Source organism: Dermochelys coriacea, chromosome 4, assembly GCF_009764565.3.
Source record: "Dermochelys coriacea isolate rDerCor1 chromosome 4, rDerCor1.pri.v4, whole genome shotgun sequence".
Taxonomy (NCBI): domain Eukaryota; kingdom Metazoa; phylum Chordata; order Testudines; family Dermochelyidae; genus Dermochelys; species Dermochelys coriacea.
In genome coordinates this window covers 33,680,561-33,700,607 of record NC_050071.1, presented here as the reverse complement: position 1 = coordinate 33,700,607, position 20,047 = coordinate 33,680,561, and the positions used below count along the sequence as shown (strand labels likewise).

Sequence of the window (20,047 nt, the reverse complement as noted above, 5' to 3'; positions counted from 1 at the left end):
ATCTTTGGAGCAAAGGCTTAAAATTTGGCAAAGAGTGGTCCTTGTCTCAGGGATGTCTTTTGTCTTTTGCTGTTCCCTTGAAAAACCACCCACATTTGGCTGTTATAAGCCTTTGACAAATCACAGTTCTTACAAGATAGTTAGGAACTTGTTGTTATAGTTTGGCCATTAAATTCTCAGGCTGAGTATTCCCTCTATACTCATCATGCTCCATTCTTAACTCACAGTTCCCACAGGGGACAGAATGTGCATGCACCATCCCCCAGAGTGACTGAGCATGTTGCATCCCAGGACTGCTAGGGCTCAGCAGTATTTTCTCTACAATTGCTGCTCTCAACGGCTGTATTGCCTCTTTGGTTCTGGGAACAGGATCTGAGAGCAGGGAGTGTGCCTCTCTTGTGCTCTCAGTGACTCCCCTGCCAGCATCCAGGTGGCAAGGAGGAGGAAGCAACCTGATTCAAATGGAGAGGGGGAAAGAGCTGGACTTCTTGGAAGCATCAGCAAAGGCAGTAGATCGGACCAGGAGCTTGGAGAGAGTTGCATGAGCAGCTTTAATTCTGGCATTTCTTAACTTTTGAGTGCTTGACTTTGCAACATTAATGTTGTTTTAATGTAATTTTTATGTGTATTTTAACATTTAGATTGCTGTAGCATATGAAGGCTGCAACTAGGACCCTTTGTGTTATGCACCATACAAACATGTAACAGTGACAATGCCTGCCCCAAACAGCTTATACCATTGGTTGGCACTAAAATGTGAACATTTATCTACAGTGATATCTAAGGTTTCAGAGTAGCAGCCGTGTTAGTCTGTATTCGCAAAAAGAAAAGGAGTACTTGTGGCACCTTAGAGACTAACAAATTTATTAGAGCATAAGCTTTCGTGAGCTACAGCTCACTTCATCGGATGCTTATGCTCTAATAAATTTGTTAGTCTCTAAGGAGCCACAAGTACTCCTTTTCTTTTAGTGATATCTAAGATATCTCAGTATTGCCCTCTGGTACGTATCCCAGGTATTTCTATGTATTATCTTCAGAAATTTTGATATTTGATGATCACTACAAATGCCTTATTTCAGATTTTGCATGCTTCAAGCACTGTACCAGGAAGGTAGGTTATTATTATAACCTCATGTCCCTGATGACAAAACTGTGATACAGGAATATGAAATGGCTTGCTCAGAGCCACCCAGCAAATCAAAAGCAGGGCCAAGGTTGGAAGTTGAGAATTCCTGATTCCTAGCCCTGGGTTCATTTCTCTAGATCACTCATGATATATTAAACACCATCTAAAATATATTAAAATATTCAGCATAGTTTTAAGTCCTCACAAAGGACCATAATCTGTTCTTATTATCTGGGTGCAATTTCCATTGAAGTCGAGGGCAGAATTTGGCCCTAACATCTTATTATGAGTGCATCAAAATTAAATATGTACTTGAAAAAGATAAATGAAATTGTTATGATTTTCTCCATACATAATATGCTTTTTGTACCATGATAAGGAAACCGATTGGCATGGCCATGGTAGTAATACAATGGAATGGCAAATTGAAACTATGAGAAGGCTTTCATGCCTTACTAGTATAGAGTGGCTATGCCTGTCTGCTTCAGCTGTCCCTCAGTAGGATTTGTCAGCCAGGTCATGAGAGCTATTTCTGTATTTGCAAAGAAGACTATGTGTACGTGCAGTGTTGTATGCTCATTGATTGTGCCCCACCACATTATGTGTTAGAACCAATCATTGCTTCTGGCCTAGGCTACTTGAAACACTTATAAATCAAAGAGCCAAAGCGTTATAGTGAGGTATGTAACTCTAGCAGGAGCTTTATTAATACCTATGCAGTGCAGACACAATCAGTAAATTGCTGACTAAACCCCAAATTCCTGCCCCAGCATGCACTGAGTTTATTATAAAACGTGAGATGGATTGTTTTCTGAGGTGAATTTATTCCTTCTTCTATAAACATGGTCTTGAATCTGGACATTACAACCATGTTATTTTTAAAACCATCACTCAAAAGCAAATTGTTTGTTTACACTAAAAGACGATAGACTCTATTCCACAGACCTAATCATTCTACTCCAGCCCTGTTCCACTAGTCCAGGAAGTATGAGGCACTAGTAGTTTTTTGAACGTTGCCGCTATATTGCTTAGCCTTCCCAAAATAAAACCACATCAACAGCAATCTGCTGTGCACACATACGCAAAGTCCATATCCTGCTGACTGGAGGGAAGAGAAATATATATTCTTATGTGTACATTTCATAATTTGGTAGGTGCTCAGATACTTAGGAAAGAGACCTGGGTGTGATTGTGGATGGCTCAGAGAAGACTTCTGTTAAATATGCAGCTGTGGTGAAAAACAAACAAGGTGTTTGATATGTAAGGAATGGGATGGAGACTAATACAGAAAATATTATAAAACCTCTGTATAAATAACTGATAAAGTTTCATCTAGAATATTCTGTACAACCAGTCACCGCATCTCAAAAAGGATTTGAGGTTTGAAGTGAAATGGAGAATTGAGGTACGGAAATACAGGTGAGCTGTCCGAAACCGTAGGTGTTGTAAAGCAAAAGGCTGAGATGCCAGCTGTTGTGAGATTATGTAGAGAGACAAAGATGAAAGGAGGCTCATCGAAAACGGGCTGAGGGACCTGGGAGGGGAGTACAGAGAGAAAAGGTCCATAGGAGATAGGCTGGAACAAATCCATGAAGTATTTTAAAATCCACTGTCCTTATGTTCCCCTTCTGCAAAACAATGTGTTTACCCAAATCCTTGGATCTGCTGGAGCGAAAATCTTTTCACTCTCCCTTGGTTCAGATGGGATCAGCAGCAGGGCTGTGAAAGGGGCAGTGGGTGTGGCTTCAAATTTCACATGACAAGAAATCCAGAGAACAAGACAGTGCAGATCCCTGTCTTCTCCTGCTCAGATGTCATGCTGCTGTTTGTTGTTCTCTGTGATCATTCCAATGCGAGTAACATAGTACAAAGGGGTAATTATTCAAGCAGCATTAACTTCCGTTCACTTTGTGCATACCATATATATACTTCACAAAAATATATGTCACGTTCAGCAGAGGTTGTTCATCTCTGCCCCTTGTCTGCGCACGTCCCTCCCCTACAATGTCATGCAGTAGGGCTTTAACTCCTATGGAGTAGCTTTAACTCCTATGGCTTTAGCACAGAGGGGCTATTTGGCACAGTGAGGAAGTTGTGGGATAGTTTATTTGGTTCTCAGTGCAACTCTGCAACTAATTCTTTTTCCTTTTAGCAAACAGAAACCTAGCACAAATTAGAGCTGTTGAATTGGATCCTGAAATAAGTAGGGAACCAGTGAAATTGTTTGCAAATTGGATGATAGAATTTGCAATTGTTTACATCTGTGACAAGGCTGATGACAGCTTTCTGTTCCTGCTGAAGTGTGGTTGGAAAGGCTAGTTTGGGTTAAAAAGTGACTTGGGGGCATTTCCTTATCACAATTTTAACAACGTTAACCAAGTTGTACTCTCGGTTACACCACTGAGAAACTGGAACCGCTCTACTAATTTCAGCAAATTTACTCTGGATTTATACTCCTATAACTAACACAATAGTTGGACCCATTACCTTTCCTAGCTAATAAGAGGTGGATTAGCGCGATGCTGTAAAATTCAAATGGCAATAGTTACCTTTTTAAATGCCTTGGCGTGTATTCTTTTGGTGTCCGCATGAAACTCCCATTAACTTCAGTGGGAATTATGTGCATATGTGGAGAGATGAATGAGCAGGAGCTGGTGCATCGGTTAAGTTGCGAATGGAATCTTGTGCATATCTGTCTGTCTGTCTTTCTTGGGTGCTACACTGAGTTGGTGCATGCACATTTAATCTCTGGAGTTCTGTATTCAAGTATAAAATTAGGTCACATGTAGGTTCTGGGTCCTGTTTGACCAAATGACAAAACAGTTAGGCATGACTGGCGGTCGCTGACAGGGGGTTGATAATAGAATCATAGAATGTATCGATGGAAAAGACCTATGTGTTTACATTTTTAAAGAATAAATGCCAGTGTCCATAAATAAATTAATAAAATCAGGCAGTGGCATAACTGCATTTGTGTGCAATAATTTATTTACAGTTGCATGCATGAATATACATAATTTGCTGATAGTCCCTCCCCGCTCCCCCCCCAAAATTGGGCTGTTAGGTCATTTAATATAATTCTTTGCTAATATAGAATTATTCCCCAAAAGGTTAAGAGTGAATTGTACTGCCAAACAGGTTTATGGGAAGATTGCACAGTGCCTGTGCCTGCCAGATTCTTAACTGGTGTAAAGTAGTGTCACTCCACCAATTTACATGAGCTGAGGATCTGACCCCCTAGCTCCCAAGTACTATGTACATGTACATTTTCACCTTGAATATCTAAACTCTTCCTTCTATAACCAAAAATATCCCAAAAATAAGATTGTGCTTCCTTTGAGAGAGATAGTCCCTTCGTGATCTGTTTTGGAGAGGGCCATTCATACTTTTAGTGCAATAACAGTTCCAAAGTCCATAAAATGTTGTTGGGCTTTATTTCCTCCAGAGGCTGGTCTCTGTTTTAGCATGTGGATGAAGAAGACAACTAAATAGAATCCCAATTTTCATTAAGTCCCAGCTCCTTCTCCCCATTTTCTCTCTCTCATGCATACGATTGATTCTTTTTCAGCTTCTAAAAAGTTAAATTAGAACTAACTATTAGGAATATTCACTTGGTTCCTGTGAGGTTCATGTGAGTTTTGCAGAACAAAATGTTGAGTTTAGAATAATCTTTATTTAAAAAAAAAAAATAGACCAGAACAGCCTTTTTGTTTTTTATTTTTTGTTGCAAGTCTTGGAGGTAACCCATGTTTTTAAAATTGTTTCTTTCTTTTCATGTGCTATGGAAAATCTAAATAACCACTCACTATACATAATGTGTACCCCTTTATTGATAAATTATGTCCAGAATCATGGAGGGGGGTAAAAATCTAACAATGAAACACTTTTTAGGAAATAAGAATGATAGACATAACTGTGTCACATCAGACCTCATTAGAGTCAATGAACTGACTGTGGTATTTAACAATTTCCAAGAAGTAGGCCATAATTCATAAATTAGTGTAATTCATACAGTACTTAATTCATAAAATAGCACTGTTGAGAACAGCAGCAGTATACAGTCCTTGGTCTATAGAGACCCCTTTTTAAAGAGTCAAACCTAGGAGCTGGAAAATACAGGAGTAAATAAAAATTAAAAAGGCATGGACTTTATAGCCATTGTATACAGTTTGGAAAATATATATCATTCAAAAACCAAAAATCTTTGTTTCAAAAACCAATCAAGGTAGATAAATGATAACAGTGTACTTGCGTATCTCATCGTTTGCCAAATGCAAGGACTTAAAAGCAAGGAAATGTATGGTTAGGGACATCGTAAATCTTATTCTGGACAAATAATAAATATAGACACATTGGGACACACTGGTCTCTTAAGGCTGTTTCGTGCAGTTCTAGCAACTTAAAACCAGTTTAACTGCAAATGGTAATCCTTCTGTAGTCATAATGGCTCCTATGCCAATCCCCCTCCTGATCCCCGGTTGCTGAAATGGCTCCTTATGTTCTCTATCTATAGGAAGAAAGTCATAAAGTAGATCATCTGTAATAATGCACTGCTCTTCTTTCCTCGGAGGACTGGCTCAGTGGTAGAGTGACCATATTTTCCCAAAGGGAAAATGAAATACCCCACACAGGGCCAAACCAAGGCCCCCTCTCCCCCGCCCCCTGGTATTTAATGCCCCTTCTTCCCCCACAGGCCTTCCTGCCCACGGGGCTGGCCTGAAGCCCCCATTTCTCTCCCATGCATGAGGCTGGCACAAGCCCCCCCCACCTGCCCAAGGTCTCCCTCTACTCCCCCTGCACATGGGGCCAGCCCAGGACCCCCTGCCACCCGCCTGCGTGGGGCTAGCCCGGCCTGAGCTGCTCTCCAGAGCCCTCCCTCCATTGCAGGGCTGGCATTGCTTCTCGCCCCTCCCCCCACACGTTTATTCACACCCTGCTAGGGGTCACACCCCATTTTTGGGGTGGTCAAAACCAGGCATTTGTCCAGTTTGCTAAAATGGGACAAATGCCCAGTTTGCCAAAAAAAAGTCAGGATGGCAGGGACAGGGCTTAAAAAAAGGGACTGTCCTGTCCAAAATGGGACATATGGTAAACCTATTCAGTAGCCAGACAGCCCCAGGATCAGGGGCTGCAAAAGTGGCTTTTCTAGAGCTGAGTGTAGCTTGGCTGGACCAGAGCATCTGGTCCTTTGTTCTTAACACATACAAAGAAATGCATAATACATCACAACATAACCTCAACTCTGACCCACAGATATTTTTGAAAAGATGTTTTGTCATCTTGATTTTAATATCTAAACAAACTGTCCACAGTTGAAATAATTCATAATAATTTGCTTCATTACAACCTGTTGTCTTCAAATATAGTTGGTACATGAGTTTTCAAGAAAGTGTATCTACGTGGAAAGTCTAAAGGAGCAGTTGTAAGACATTTCAGAACTAGAGCAGTGGTTCTCAACCTTTACCATACCAGAACTTCATTCCCTCTAAGATCTAGCTAAGAACATCCTTCTGTTTAGCAATATGGAAAAGAGCAGAGTAGTTCAGATGCCCTGATACCTGTGTGCAACTTCCCCATGTTGTGAACCCATGAGCTAGAGGAAGACAGATGAACACTTGACAAAAAGTGCTAGTCATCCTGGTTATGAGCAGTATAATATGGGGGTTTCTGAGTATATGAAACGGTGGGTGAGACCTCTTACTAGATTAATAGGAGAGGAAAGTTGTACCTTATGTTTTTTTAAAAGTAATTTTTCATAAGAATTTTTACTTGACCTATGTCCTTAATGATAATTTGCCCATTTTTAACACACCCATTCTTCTGAATACTCCAGTAGTTATCATTGAGAGGCGTTTTGTGCTTAATTCATTGAACACTGTGGAACATGTTCATTTGTAACTCTTTCACTACTTCATTAACTGCCTTAGAAAGCATACACCAACATTAAAGTACTAAGTCTAAAGCTATTATCTAGCTGAAGTACATTTGATCTTGTCTAGATTTTTTTTTTAAAAGCTAAGGTTTTTCAGAAAGTAATACCTAGCACCAAATTACTAGAAAGAATAACTTGGGGATAGCTAAGGTTTGTGAAATTTCAAGAAATAATTCTAATGATAATTACCAAATTGGTTTCTATTATTAGAAAACAAATATTAAGATATGTACTTACTTAGCTATTAGGTTTTTGATAAATATGGATAATCAATAGTTAACACCATAACAATTTGTCAAAAATGTATATGTAGATGAAGAATAATAACATTCATTTGTTACATTTTAATGTAAAAAAAACCCCGTCTCTTTGTTAAGCTTTTAATTAAAATTAAGATTTCCAGAAACTGGACTCAGAAACAATCTCCTCAAGAATGAAATTTGTTTAAAACATCTCTAAAGTGAAACAGGAAAAAAAGGAACAAGAGCTGATTTTTCCAATGTTTCACTTGCACTCCTAACCTGTAGGTAAATCTAGAAATCCTGTAGAACAGTATATGTTGGCAGCTCTTGAACTTAGCTACTGTAAACTGATTTTCCCTACTGTCTATCGTTTGGTATCATTAATCTTCATTAAACCAGTTTATCCCATTGAGCTTAAAGTCTCTTTCTTTTTAGAGACATGAAAATTGAAAAAGACAGTTAAAACAAACAAGTCTTGTTTAAGTACTCTGTATGGGTGAAATATAACTCAGCACAGAATCTGCTGATCATATTCTACAGGGATTTTATCCAGGGCGAGATCATTCAGTACATTTTGCTTTATATATAGTACTGTATATCACACCAAACTGTATAAATGAAAATCTGTTGCATTGCCTTAAAATGAACTGTCATGCTTAATATAGCTTTATAAATATCGACCCATTTCCTCCACCACACCATGCCTCCCCCAAATCCCTATATTAATTGTGAGATAATAATAATACAAACATGGAAAAATATGGACATTTATAGTTAAGGATCAGTGCTTTTGGTAGCTGAACACAATCGGGGCAGCAGAGATTTAGGAACCCTGATTTAGGAAAGCATCCCTATTTGAGATGGCACGTAAGCATGTCACGTGCTTTCCTGACTGGAGAGATGGACCTAGGCAGATGTGCTAGTGCTTTTCTGAATTGGGGCCAAAGGTAATGGCCTATCTGCATGATAAATACTTATAAGTGGAATCCATTGCATATATAAAACAATTGCAGTATTCTTTTTGTATCCTCTAGTGGTACTCAACATTCCAGGGGAAGTCTGAAGGATCTGCCAATTATTTCACAGTTTACATTCCCACATCCCAAGGATCAGTATAAAGGCCGCAGAGCAGGATTGGACAAAAGTTCCTGAAGATTTAATTAGGAAGGAGGAGTGCCTCATGTCATTCAACAGCAGTTCCTGCAACTAAATGGGGCTGGCTTGGGGAGCTAAAGGTCAGGGGCCACGTTCTGATCTCTTTTATACTGGCATAAATGTAGAGTAATTCCATAGTCTTCAGTGGTATCATGACTATGGAGCTACAATAACAATTAGAATGTATCAAGTGATTAGCGCTTATCCACATTTTCGTCCAGTGATCTCAAGGTATCGGTGTATTTGTGATCTGCATTTGATGCCAGAAGAAATATTCAAATAGGTTAGTTTCTCTTTAAGGGCAAAGTTGCTGGGCCTGTTCTTTTATTGCTGTGATTTATCTGGCTGATCCTATATCCATCCAATACAGTCAGTGGAAATGTTGGATGTGCAAGATGTGCAACATTGGGTCTTGATTCCATAAATGTGAATTACATATGGGAACAGAGTTTTACAGCTGTGCAAAACTTCAGTTTAAGAAACTCTATTGTTTTTTGTTCATTCCCTCTGAGTTTCACTTTGAGTTCTCAGGTTTGAACCCAAAATCTCAGAGCAGCTGGAACTACAGTTTCACACTGTTTCAAGTTAAAACCATAAATCCCTCCTTAGCATCCGTGGGGAGGGAGGCTGTTTGTGCAAAACTTGGCCAAGGCTCATTGGAAACCTTTGTAAATGTCAGACCCCAGTTTGTACTAAGGTCTTTCTTGGACAAGCTCTAACTGACTTCAGTGGAAGTTTGCCCAAGTAAGTACTGATTTAAAAACTGCGTAATAGAGGAAGGAAAGTAGAAACTGGGGACCAAATTTTGATGCTCTTATTCTGGTTTACAAATAAATTTTTAAAAAAATCTTTAAAACTGACAGGATTTGATTTGGTAACGCATTACTTCAGTTTGACAGCAGCGTAACTTCATTGATTCCAATGACAATACACTGGCATAAAACTGTACTGCGACAGTGATTGAAGTCTGTATTCTTTAAGTTTCACAAGACAGTTCTCTGCCTTTCTAACCTTGTATGCCAAGTTTCAACGAGGAGGAAAGTTATGTCCAAGTTACCCCCCTGAAAACAAAGTTGCATATAATAAAAGCAGATAAACCTGAAAAGTAGTGTTGGGGAAACTGCACAACACTGTAGTAGAATATTTATTTTGTTTAATCCAACTAATTTTCTCTTTCAAGTACATATTGCCCTTTCCCTGCCTGAAATAATGTTTCCCCATTCCCACGTACTGAGCTCCCCATTGACATTAATTGCCAGTTTCACGTGTGGAGGGCTTGCAAGGAAAATACACTTTATGGAAAATAAATTATTTATTTTTTTAAAAATCAGTTCCGTCTCCTCATATCCTCTCTCTTCCAATGGCTTCATTCAAGTGAAAATTCTAATCCTCTTTTTGTGACTCCACAATCTATTGTTGCATGAAAGTTTGATTTCTGGTGTTTAATCAAAGTCCATGAGACTTGCACATACGAATAACAAAACTTTGCATACCTGTAGCACCTTCAGTCCAAGTATTTCAAAATGCGTTACGAACATTAATTCATGATGTCTCACAGTACATTTTGAGGCAGGATGGTGTTACCCTCATCAGTGTTGTCATTTTGCAGATGAAGAAACTGATGCACACAGAAGTTAAGGATGAAATTTTCATACTTGGGTATTTAAAATCAGGCAGTTAAATCCATATTTAGGCTCCTAGAGTGCAATCCTGCTCCACTGGAATTGAATGGCAAAACTTGCACTCACCCCAGTGTTGTAGGATCAGGCCCTTAAAGGAGGTTTGATTTTCAGATGTTCTGAGCATCTGAGTGTCCCATTGAAATCAGTGGAACTACAAGTGCTCAACATCTCTGAAAATTCAGTTCCCTGCAATTTAGGTGCTTAAATATGGAATTGTCTAACTTTAGGTGGCCACATTTGACAATTTTGATCAAATGACTTGACAACATCACACAAAGTCCTGGACAGAACTGGGAATTGAACCTTGACCTACTGATGCCTGGTCCTCTGTTTAATCATAAGACCATTCTTAATTATCTGTACAGTATCTAAGGACAAGATTTGACAGTGACAAAAAGCACACTGTATAGTTAGCAAATCCCTGTGTACTTGCACTAATATTTTGATGTTATGTCCACTGAAGTCAATGAGAGTTTTATGTGTGAGGAGTGCAGGACCAGCCTAATGGTTTGCAGATGACTTTACATTTGGCTAGATTGTCCCCTTAAATGTAGCCTTAGAATTAGGGGCTGCACATTCCTGCACTACAGCTAGATGAGCTCTGGGAAAGAATCACAGGTGGAATTTTCAAAGGAGCCTAAGAGCCAACTCCCACTGAATTTCAGTGGGAAACAGGAGGTTTTTAAAAGCTCCCAAAGTGTTTAAGAACACAAGTCCCTCTGATAGTCTGAGATTTGAGCTCCTATATGCTTTAGGTGCTTTTTTAAATTGGGTGCCTAACTCCCTTAGGCTCCTTTGAAAATCCTTGCTTATATCTCCCCATTGCTGACCAGAAACAACTTTCCCTTCTCGCCACACTGGGAATCTCTGCCCTGCACCTGTCCGTTTTTGTCGCACCTGCATGGGGGATGTAACAGGTGCAGCAGCAATCTGTGAAGGTCACACAGGGGTATGTGAGTGGGAGATGAACCGTATACATTTCAGGTGTTCACATTTTAAAAGGATGTTGCAAAATTGGAGAGGGTGCAGAAAAGAGCAACAAAAAATGATTTGAGGGCTGGAGAAAATGCTTAGAGTGAGAAACTTAAAGAGCTCAATCTGATGATTTTACCAAAGAGAAGATTGAGGGGTGACTTGATTATAGTGTCCAAATGAATATCCCTGTGGGGAGAAAATAATGGGTAGTAAAGTGCTCTTTAATGTAGCAGAGAAAACTTAACAAGAACCAATGGTTGGAAATGTAAAACAGACTAATTAGAAATTAGGCATACATTTAACAGTGAGGGTAATTAAACATCGGAACAAACTGCCAAGAGAAGTGGTGGATTCTTCATCTCTAGATGTCCTCAGATAAGACAAGATGCCTTTCTGGAAGAAATTGTTTAGCCAAACACAAGTTATATTTTAGTCAAACATAGGTTATTGAGCTCAATACAGAGCTAAAGGAGTGAAATGTAATGGCCTGTGGTATACAGGAGGTCAGGCTTGATGATCTAATGGTCCATTCTGGCCTTAATATCTGTGAATATGAATCTTATTGTTGTTCACATCCATGCAGCCAACTAGGACCAGGGCAAAATCTGGCCCATTATGATGAATTTTATACTATTATGTCTACATACAAATTGCATTTTAAATGTCAAGAACTATATTAAATTGCAAAGTCACAATCCAGAAACTGCTTGCTTTTTCAGGCCCTCCAGGGAAACGAGGTAAGAGGGGCAGAAGAGGAGAGACTGGTAAGTTTTCACTTTTGGAAGCAAGATGTCAGATTTTATTTTGGGCGGATGGGTTTTTCTCAGTATTTTGTCCGTTTTGTGCAAATGTATCTATTATTCTACTGGATACATGATGACTCAGCTATTTTATTTTGGTTTGCATTTTTTCTTGGGGGCAGAGGAATGCACCTAGCATGCCTTATTTTTGCTCTTTGTTGCCTGTGAGCTATAGGAAGAAAAGATCTGTTTTAAAAAAAAATTCTGATAGAAGTTTTGTGATCCTTGGCATATAACTTGTGGCCTTCTAAATTGCTTTCAATCTCAAATAGTCATTAAATTGTAGGCCTGCTTCATAATACTTGATGCATCTGTAGAACCTTGAATAGTTTTTATAATTTCTGACATAAAAGACATTGATAATAAAACTAGTTATTGATCATTCTGAAATAATTTCAGCACTCTGAGTCTTCTCTCATTTACACCTGTGCACAGCTGCATAATTTCATTGAAGTAAATAATGTTACAATGGTATAAATGAGTATAAAATCAAGCCCTTTGTGTTTAGAAAAAAATCATGTCATGAGGAAAAGGGAACATGTGTTATGTGAACAGTCATGGAGATAATGTCTAAATAGACTGAACTTTGTAAAATAAGCTGTTGATTATCAGGAACTTGTAGCATTTAGGATCTTCTTGAATTAAAATCCAGTCTGTGTTTGGCTGTGTTTGTGGCTGAAAATTTGCAAATGCAACACATAAATAAAGAGAGGCATTTTCTTTGCGTGGAAACTACACTTGGGGCTTGATCTTCCCCGGCGCTGGGCACCTTCAGCTCGTCTTGACATCTGTGGGAGTTAACGCACTGATCACCTTGCAGGATTCAGCTCTTTGTCAGGATGGTGTTTCTAAAAGTGGCAGAGAAATGGGTGCTTCAGATCTGGTTATATTAGGTATTTTTGGTTATCTGTGAATTAATCTGGCAGATTAGGAGAAATTTACAGTCTGGTTGATTCCCATGAATTTTAGTTCTTCACAGTAATCTATTGTTTTGTCTTTGAGGTAGTTATATATTAGAACTTTATTTTGTTCTTAGAAAATTATTTCCTTCTTTTTCTTGGATAGCTAAAATAAAGCCAAACTCTGATAAAATTAGATCCACTAACTTTAATATGTTAATCAGTTTATCATACTTGCTGCAGAGAAAAAAGTTATTATACAGCGGGAATTGCTCAGGTTGAATTTGGCTTTACAAATGATCTTGACAATTCAAATGAACTTGGCAGCTACCTTGCAGTATGTTTGACTTTTCGTTTTACACATTACATTACAAATTACATTACAAATAAACACACATTAAGATATTAACAGAGGAAATTGATCTCTTTCCTTTAGAAACAGACCCTGCACATTAAAATGCTATTTGGAAATGTTTACCAGTATAAAGAAATTACCTTAGTTACTAGACAATAAAATCACATTGTTAAAAACAAAAACCTGACAATATCAAAAGCGAACTGAAAATACAGCTGTTGCTATTTTATGCCCCTTTTGCACCTCACTTTATTCAGAAGGTAGAGGGAGGCCAAGAGAGCTAATGAAAAGCCGTTGATTTGGGAGCTGCAGCTGCTCCACTTAATAAGAGTGAAATATTAGATTTGATTTGCAGCCCTTTGATAATGTTCTCAAGAACTGCTGTACAAAAGCCTTTTGAATCTAAATAATTGGAAAAATGTGCAAATATCACTTCACAAAGTGTGACGTTTTAATAGGGAGCATTTTATAAGTGGGTCTTGAAAAAAGACAGTGATGAAAGGAAATGTCTGTAGAGTCAGGTGATCACTGGAACTTCTCCTTATTGGCAGAGGAGGAAGGTAAGAAGATCTAGATGCAAGTATTTCTGTCTTAATGCCAAGGTTAAATGCCAAGGGTAAAAAAAAAATTGTGTAATTTTCTAGACAAGATGTAATTTAATTCCCGGTTGCATGGCTAATTGAAACTGGTGGATATAAAATATATGCACATGTGAAGTCTGAGAAAACAAATTGTATTCCATGGTTAATCTTTTTTTGGCCTGCCATGAGACTGCATGAAAATAAATGAAGAATAATTAACATGAAATTGCATGGGAATGGGTGAAGAATATTTAATTCTTCAGCAAAGAAACTGCATGTATTCTAGTCTTTGGCATCACTACTAGCCTCAAAGAACCACAGAAGAAAAATATTGTTAAAGAACAAAATCTAGACAGTATGTTGATTATGCTAATTTATAATCATGTGGTCTCATTTTTGGCTTCTTGCATATGAATCTTTCTCACTAACTTCATAAACTTATATACTCCTTTTTTTTCTCTCTCTTTTTTCCCCCCTACAGGACCTCCTGTAAGTACAGTTGATACATTGTTGGGTCTCCCAAGTTAACCGGGATCAGACAGAAATGCGTTCAGACCCTTTTACTTTTAGACTTTTACTAATTTTGCTGGAGTTGAATGATTTGTTTGGAAACTTATTTTTCTTAAACAAACCTTTAAAACAGTAAAACTTTACCTCGGCCCTACAGATAGCATTTTTGGATCAGAATAGCATGTAAGTATGTTCTGTTCGTTGTGTCTACTATTAATGTCTGTTCAGTCTGGTATAGAAACGTTAATCAGTAACCGTGCCAGAAGACTGAACCATATAAATATAGGAAATGATTCAGCAACCTTTACTTGCACTGAGTAGTAACTTACTCTGGTAAAATAAGCTCCTTGTCTTTTCGTTATGTGTATGTACAATGCCTACAGCAATAGAGCCCTTATCCAGACTGCATATTGACAATATGCTATTGTAATACAAATAGTAAAAAAATAATACTCAGTTTTAGCAAGGGTGGTAAATCTGGCCATAAATTTGTTTACGACAAAATAATTCCATTTTTTCTTGTCCACACCTTTCCAGACTTAAGTCACACTTCTTTTTCTATGTATAGTATTTAACATATGTATCTAAAGTATTCATATTTGTTGTGATACTATACCATCTGAAGATAACAATGCAACCATGAGAATAATATCTCCTGTAAAGAGATTTTAGGAGACTTACTCTTTTCTTTCCTTGGATTTGTCATGGCATTTCCAGTCTTAGTGTCATGACCAGATCATCTTGTCAACTGAGTGGCATATGTATTTTAGAATAATTAATTAATATCCTCAATTTCTGTTGTCTGACACAATCATTTTAGCATTAACTGTAACTACCCAGTAGCAGTGCTACAGGAAACATTTAAACTTCTAAATTGTCAAAATGCTTAGTGGCTCACATTGGCAAACTCATTTGACAGGCTATCAATGAAAGAGCAGGCTTAATGCACGCTAGTGCTCTTTAAATGAAGGAAATGCTGATTTCCTAAATATCTTTTGCAGTCTCTTCTCACAAAATGCAAAGATCAAGCATTAATCAGGATATAAATGATTTTCCTACTGCAAGAGAATTTAGCAAAGCAGATAGTGAATTCTGAGTATGCAAATCTTTACTCCTTGACATCATCTCCCTACTGTTTTAGCACAGTTCCATTTAAAAAAAAAAAGGAGAGTCATACATTATTAATATAACCTAGAATTAGCTCCAAGGATGATGGGTAAAGTTTTCAAAAGCATCTAAGTGATTTAGGAGCCTAAGCTCTATTTTCAAAAGTGACTTGGGCACTTAGGAGTGACTTTCAATGAGACTTATTCTCTGAAGGATGGAATTTTCAAAAGCACCTAAATCCCATTTTCAAAAGTGATTTAAAAGCCTAAGTCTCATTGGGAGTCAGTGGACTTTGGCTCCCAAGTTCCTAAATCACTTCTGAAAATGTTTTACTCTAGCTTTGATCCTGTGAACATAGTGGTAACCCTTAAAAACTATACCGTGGTTATCACCTGGGATCCCACAGTAGTGAATAGTGAATAATTATGGTACCTTAGGTACCATCATGTAGTAGCTGCAGGTGGCTATTGCATCTTCAAAGGTGACCACTGAAATTTTAGCTGTCTTTTCCTACCTATAACCAGTGTGTCAGGATGACAATCCAAGTCCCATGGATTTTTATATTTTATGACCCAATAGAACATTCTACGATTTCTTCTTTGACACTGACATACTATCAGCAGCACACCTTCCATCTTCTTCTCTTTCTGTCATGTGCTGCCCCTCAATCTATGTATATAACTCCTACTGATAGCAAGAGATCCATCAAGGATCAAAGGCAGTAAGTGGCCCTTTTGTTAGTTATTTTTAATGTTGACTATGTTTTATCTTGAATAATGTGCCTTGCCAAAAAAAAAATGTTCACTGTGTGTGTGTGTGTATGTGTGTGTATATATATATATATATATATATATATATATATATATATATATATATGCGCCATACTTGTTCATCTGTAAAATATAATCAAGTGTAGAGGATCAATGGCTGTTTGAATTTAAATTTTCCATTAGTGTACTGCACATGTTGGTAATGTCACATGTCATGAATATGCTCTTAATGTGTGTCATACCCATTTCATCTCATTCAACCAGGGTCAACCAGGGCGAAATGGCTATCCGGTAACTGCTCTATCATATATTTATGAGAGCTTTTTTTGCTCTCAGAATCATTCTTTTCTTTTTTGTCTTTTTGTTTGTTTCTGCCTTATTAACCTTCACATGAACTAGGGGAAATTCACCCTTCCCTGATGTTTCTCAAGTGCCTATAGAACATAAGGCTTTTTTTATTTTTTAAATGTTTGCTTCTTCATGTAGCAGTTCTGTATAAATGGTCTAGTGAGATGGACATGTATAATATATGCCATAAACACTATGCAGTGTTTGATACTAGAAATGTTTTGTTTGTTGAACTTGTGTATTCCTACGCGCACACAAATAATGTTTTCACCGTAATTTTAAATGTTCCTTAAACTGGATCCTGCATATCAGTTTTCTCTATCAGAAAGCTATTTGGTTGGCATGTTGAACCTCCAAATCCTCCACTTGCATTGTATTCTGTTCCTTTTGGCTGCTTAGTTCTATGCATCTTGAGCAAAATAATTGCTAATATAATTAGCAGTTGCCTGCAAAGCCTGTAATAGAGCAATTTTATGATAATATATATAATTCACTTTTGTGTCATCTTAATTTACATCTTTATGGCTTTCTGTCTAAAAAATGGAAATGTATGAAATAATGCATCTTTTTGGAAAAGCACCAATAAAAATTTTAGGAAATAACCAGTTAGCAGCACGAGCTAGAGTTATACTATCACCTATGTGGCATCCGGAGTGTAACCAGTATCAGATATATTTTTGAAACCAAGTTACAAAAGATGATATTGGATAAATCTGAGAGAGAATATAATTGCAGAACACAGTAATTGCTTAAATCTGGTTCTGATCTTATTTTAAGCACTTACTGGTAGTTTGGGGCCTTCAAAATTTGGGTTTGCATCTTCGAATCAGGCAGTTAGATGTCTGATGGCTCAATATGTGTTAACAATTTCTGTGTGTGTATGCAAACCACAGCATTGGGGCACTCCAAATTAGCGGTCAGGTGGAAGCTACTATGCAAATCTGTCCCTAAATATCTTCAGTTTACCGGTTTAGTTTACCGGGGTGGGACAGGAGGGCAGAAGGAATGTGTGTGAAACACCAACCCAACCCTATCAGTAATTTAAAGGCAGCATTGTGATGAAATAGCCAACAAACAATACAGCAGAATTGCATCTAAAGAACATGAACATGCTGAAACTCCATTATAGTTAAATACTGTAGCATGAAAAACCTAAATTGCTTCAGAGTACAAATTGCAATTCCATTCATAATATTTAGACCAAAGTTGTTCTGTGTTGGGGAAAAAATATTTGCAGTAAATTCTCTTCTGCCTCATGCATATGCCTACATGTTCCAATTACAGAGGATGGTGTTTCCAAAGAACCCCCAGAGAGCTAAACTCCCCGACCATATGGAGATTCAATAGGAACTGGGTGCCTAGCTCTAACCAGAATAGTAATTATCATGGTGAAGAGAATGTAGGAAGCAGAAAGAAGCCAGATAAAACTTTTATTGCTTGATTTGAGATGTAAACTGAGAAGACTTGATCTGCAGATCATTAATTTGTCAAAATGATGGTTACAGACATATGTCCATAGAGTTTTTAATTATAAGCGTATTTAGAGCCTGAGAGCCCAGTCTTTGGTTCCACTCCATCTACTTTGGGTCTGTCAAGGTTCCTCCCCACTCTGAACTCTAGGGTACAGATGTGGGGACCTGCATGAAATATCCCCTAAGCTTATTTTTACCAGCTTGCGTTAAAAATTTCCCAAGGTACAAACTTTTACCTTTTGTCCTTGGACCTTATGCTGCCACCACCACTGAAGTGTTACACAAAGAACAGGGAAAGAGCCCACTTGGAAACGTCTTTCCCAAAAAATATCCCCCCAAGCCCTACACCCCCTGGGGAAGGATTGATAAAAATCCTCACCAATTTGTACAGGTGAACACAGACCCAAACCCTTGGATCTTAAGAACAATGAAAAATCAATCAGGTTTTTAACAAAAGAATTTTAATTAAAGAAAAGGTAAAATAATCACCTCTGTAATCAGGATGGTGACTACCTTACAGGGTAATTAGATTCAAAACATAGAGATTCCCTCTAGGCAAAACCTTAAGTTACAAAAAGACACAAAAACAGGAATATTCATCCCATTCAGCACAATTTATTTACCAGCCATTTAAACAAAACAGAAATCTAACACATATCTAGCGAGATTACTTACTAAGTTCTAAGACTCCATTCCTTTTCTGTTCCGGGCAAAAGCATCACGCAGGCAGACAGACAGACCCTTTGTTTCCCCCGCCCTCCAGCTTTGAAAGTAACTTGTCTCCTCATTGGTCATTTTGGTCAGGTGCCAGCGAGGTTATCCTAGCTTCTTAACCCTTTACAGGTCAAAGGGTTTTGCCTCTGGCCAGGAAGGATTTTATAGTTCTGTATACAGAAAGGTGGTTACTCTTCCCTTTATATTTATGACAGGGCCCTAGGATCCAGGGGCTACAAAAGCTTGTAAAAGCCACTTGTGTCCTCTACCCAGGCTTCTGAACATGGCTTGGCTGGACCAGAGTTCCTCAAGGGCTACATAGTAAAAATTAGAACTGAAGTAATGCTGAATGTAATTTTTGCCATTATTCAATTAAATGCATGGAGCTATCAATTGCATAACCTGAGGCAGATTGTTGATTTTGTATCCACAAATGTGTGTGTGTGTTTGTGTGCGTGTGTGTGTTGTATGTGTGAAAGGAAGAGAGAGCAATTTTGAAAAGTGCTCAGCATTGACCTAACTCTGCTACCGCTGAATGGGAGTGATTGGAAGAATTTGGCCCTAATTATCAAAAGCTGTATTCTGACTGGCTGATTGGCCCTTTTTGGTGAAATTACAGTCACCTACTAACTTTTCTCCTGAATGGAATTTAATAACAAATGAGATACATTTTTAATTTTTTATACCATCCTATGCAATTCTATAGCAGGGATCTCATTCTCTGTTAAAGTTAGCATTATTTTGGATCCCTGTTTGATTCCTTGTTACTTTCATCATGGTTAAGTTTTGTAGGAGATACTACCTCACCCATCTTGTCTGTCTATGTACTTATATGGTTCCTTTCACGTCAGTATCTCAGGGCCTCCATAGTACAGGAGTGCAAAGTTCCATCTGAGGAATTTGCCTGGCATTGTTCCAGGGAAAGAGAAAATTTGTGGGATTTCTCCTACGCTCTCCTATGACATCAGCCCCCCCCAAAACCTGCTAATGCCCCAAAAGCCACAAAACCTCTGGGACCAGTGGAGGCATAGGGCTGCTCCTTGTGCATCTATATTGAGACCTGGCCTACACTACAAAGTTAGATGACGTAAGTTCACGTGCGTCGGCCGTTATGCATGTGTGTACACTACATTTTTTCTCCCACTGAATAAGCGACCCGTTACAGCGATGCATTAACACCACCACTTCCCCGAATGATGAGAGGTCACGGTTGACTTACTTAGGTCAATGCAGTGCGAGTGTAGACACTGCATTAGTTGTGTTGAGCTTAAAAGTTTTCCAGCTGGTGTTCCTCAATTCTCACAACAGCGACTGTTCTGTTTACAATTTTGTATTCCACTGCCCAGCATTTAGAGGGACCAGAAGCACACCACCACCTC

General features: G+C 38.2%; 1 protein-coding gene across 5 annotated transcripts in view; it reads left to right on the top strand.

The window, feature by feature from the left end:
- The window catches only part of COL25A1 (collagen type XXV alpha 1 chain), a 425,450-nt gene that overhangs the window by 185,843 nt on the left and 219,560 nt on the right, over positions 1–20,047 (top strand). For all 5 annotated transcript variants that reach the window (XM_043513316.1, XM_043513314.1, XM_043513315.1 and 2 more), the window contains exons 3-4: positions 11,832–11,876; positions 14,229–14,236. In XM_043513316.1, coding sequence (XP_043369251.1) covers positions 11,832–11,876; positions 14,229–14,236 — 53 coding nt within the window. The remainder of the gene's footprint in view (positions 1–11,831; positions 11,877–14,228; positions 14,237–20,047) is intronic.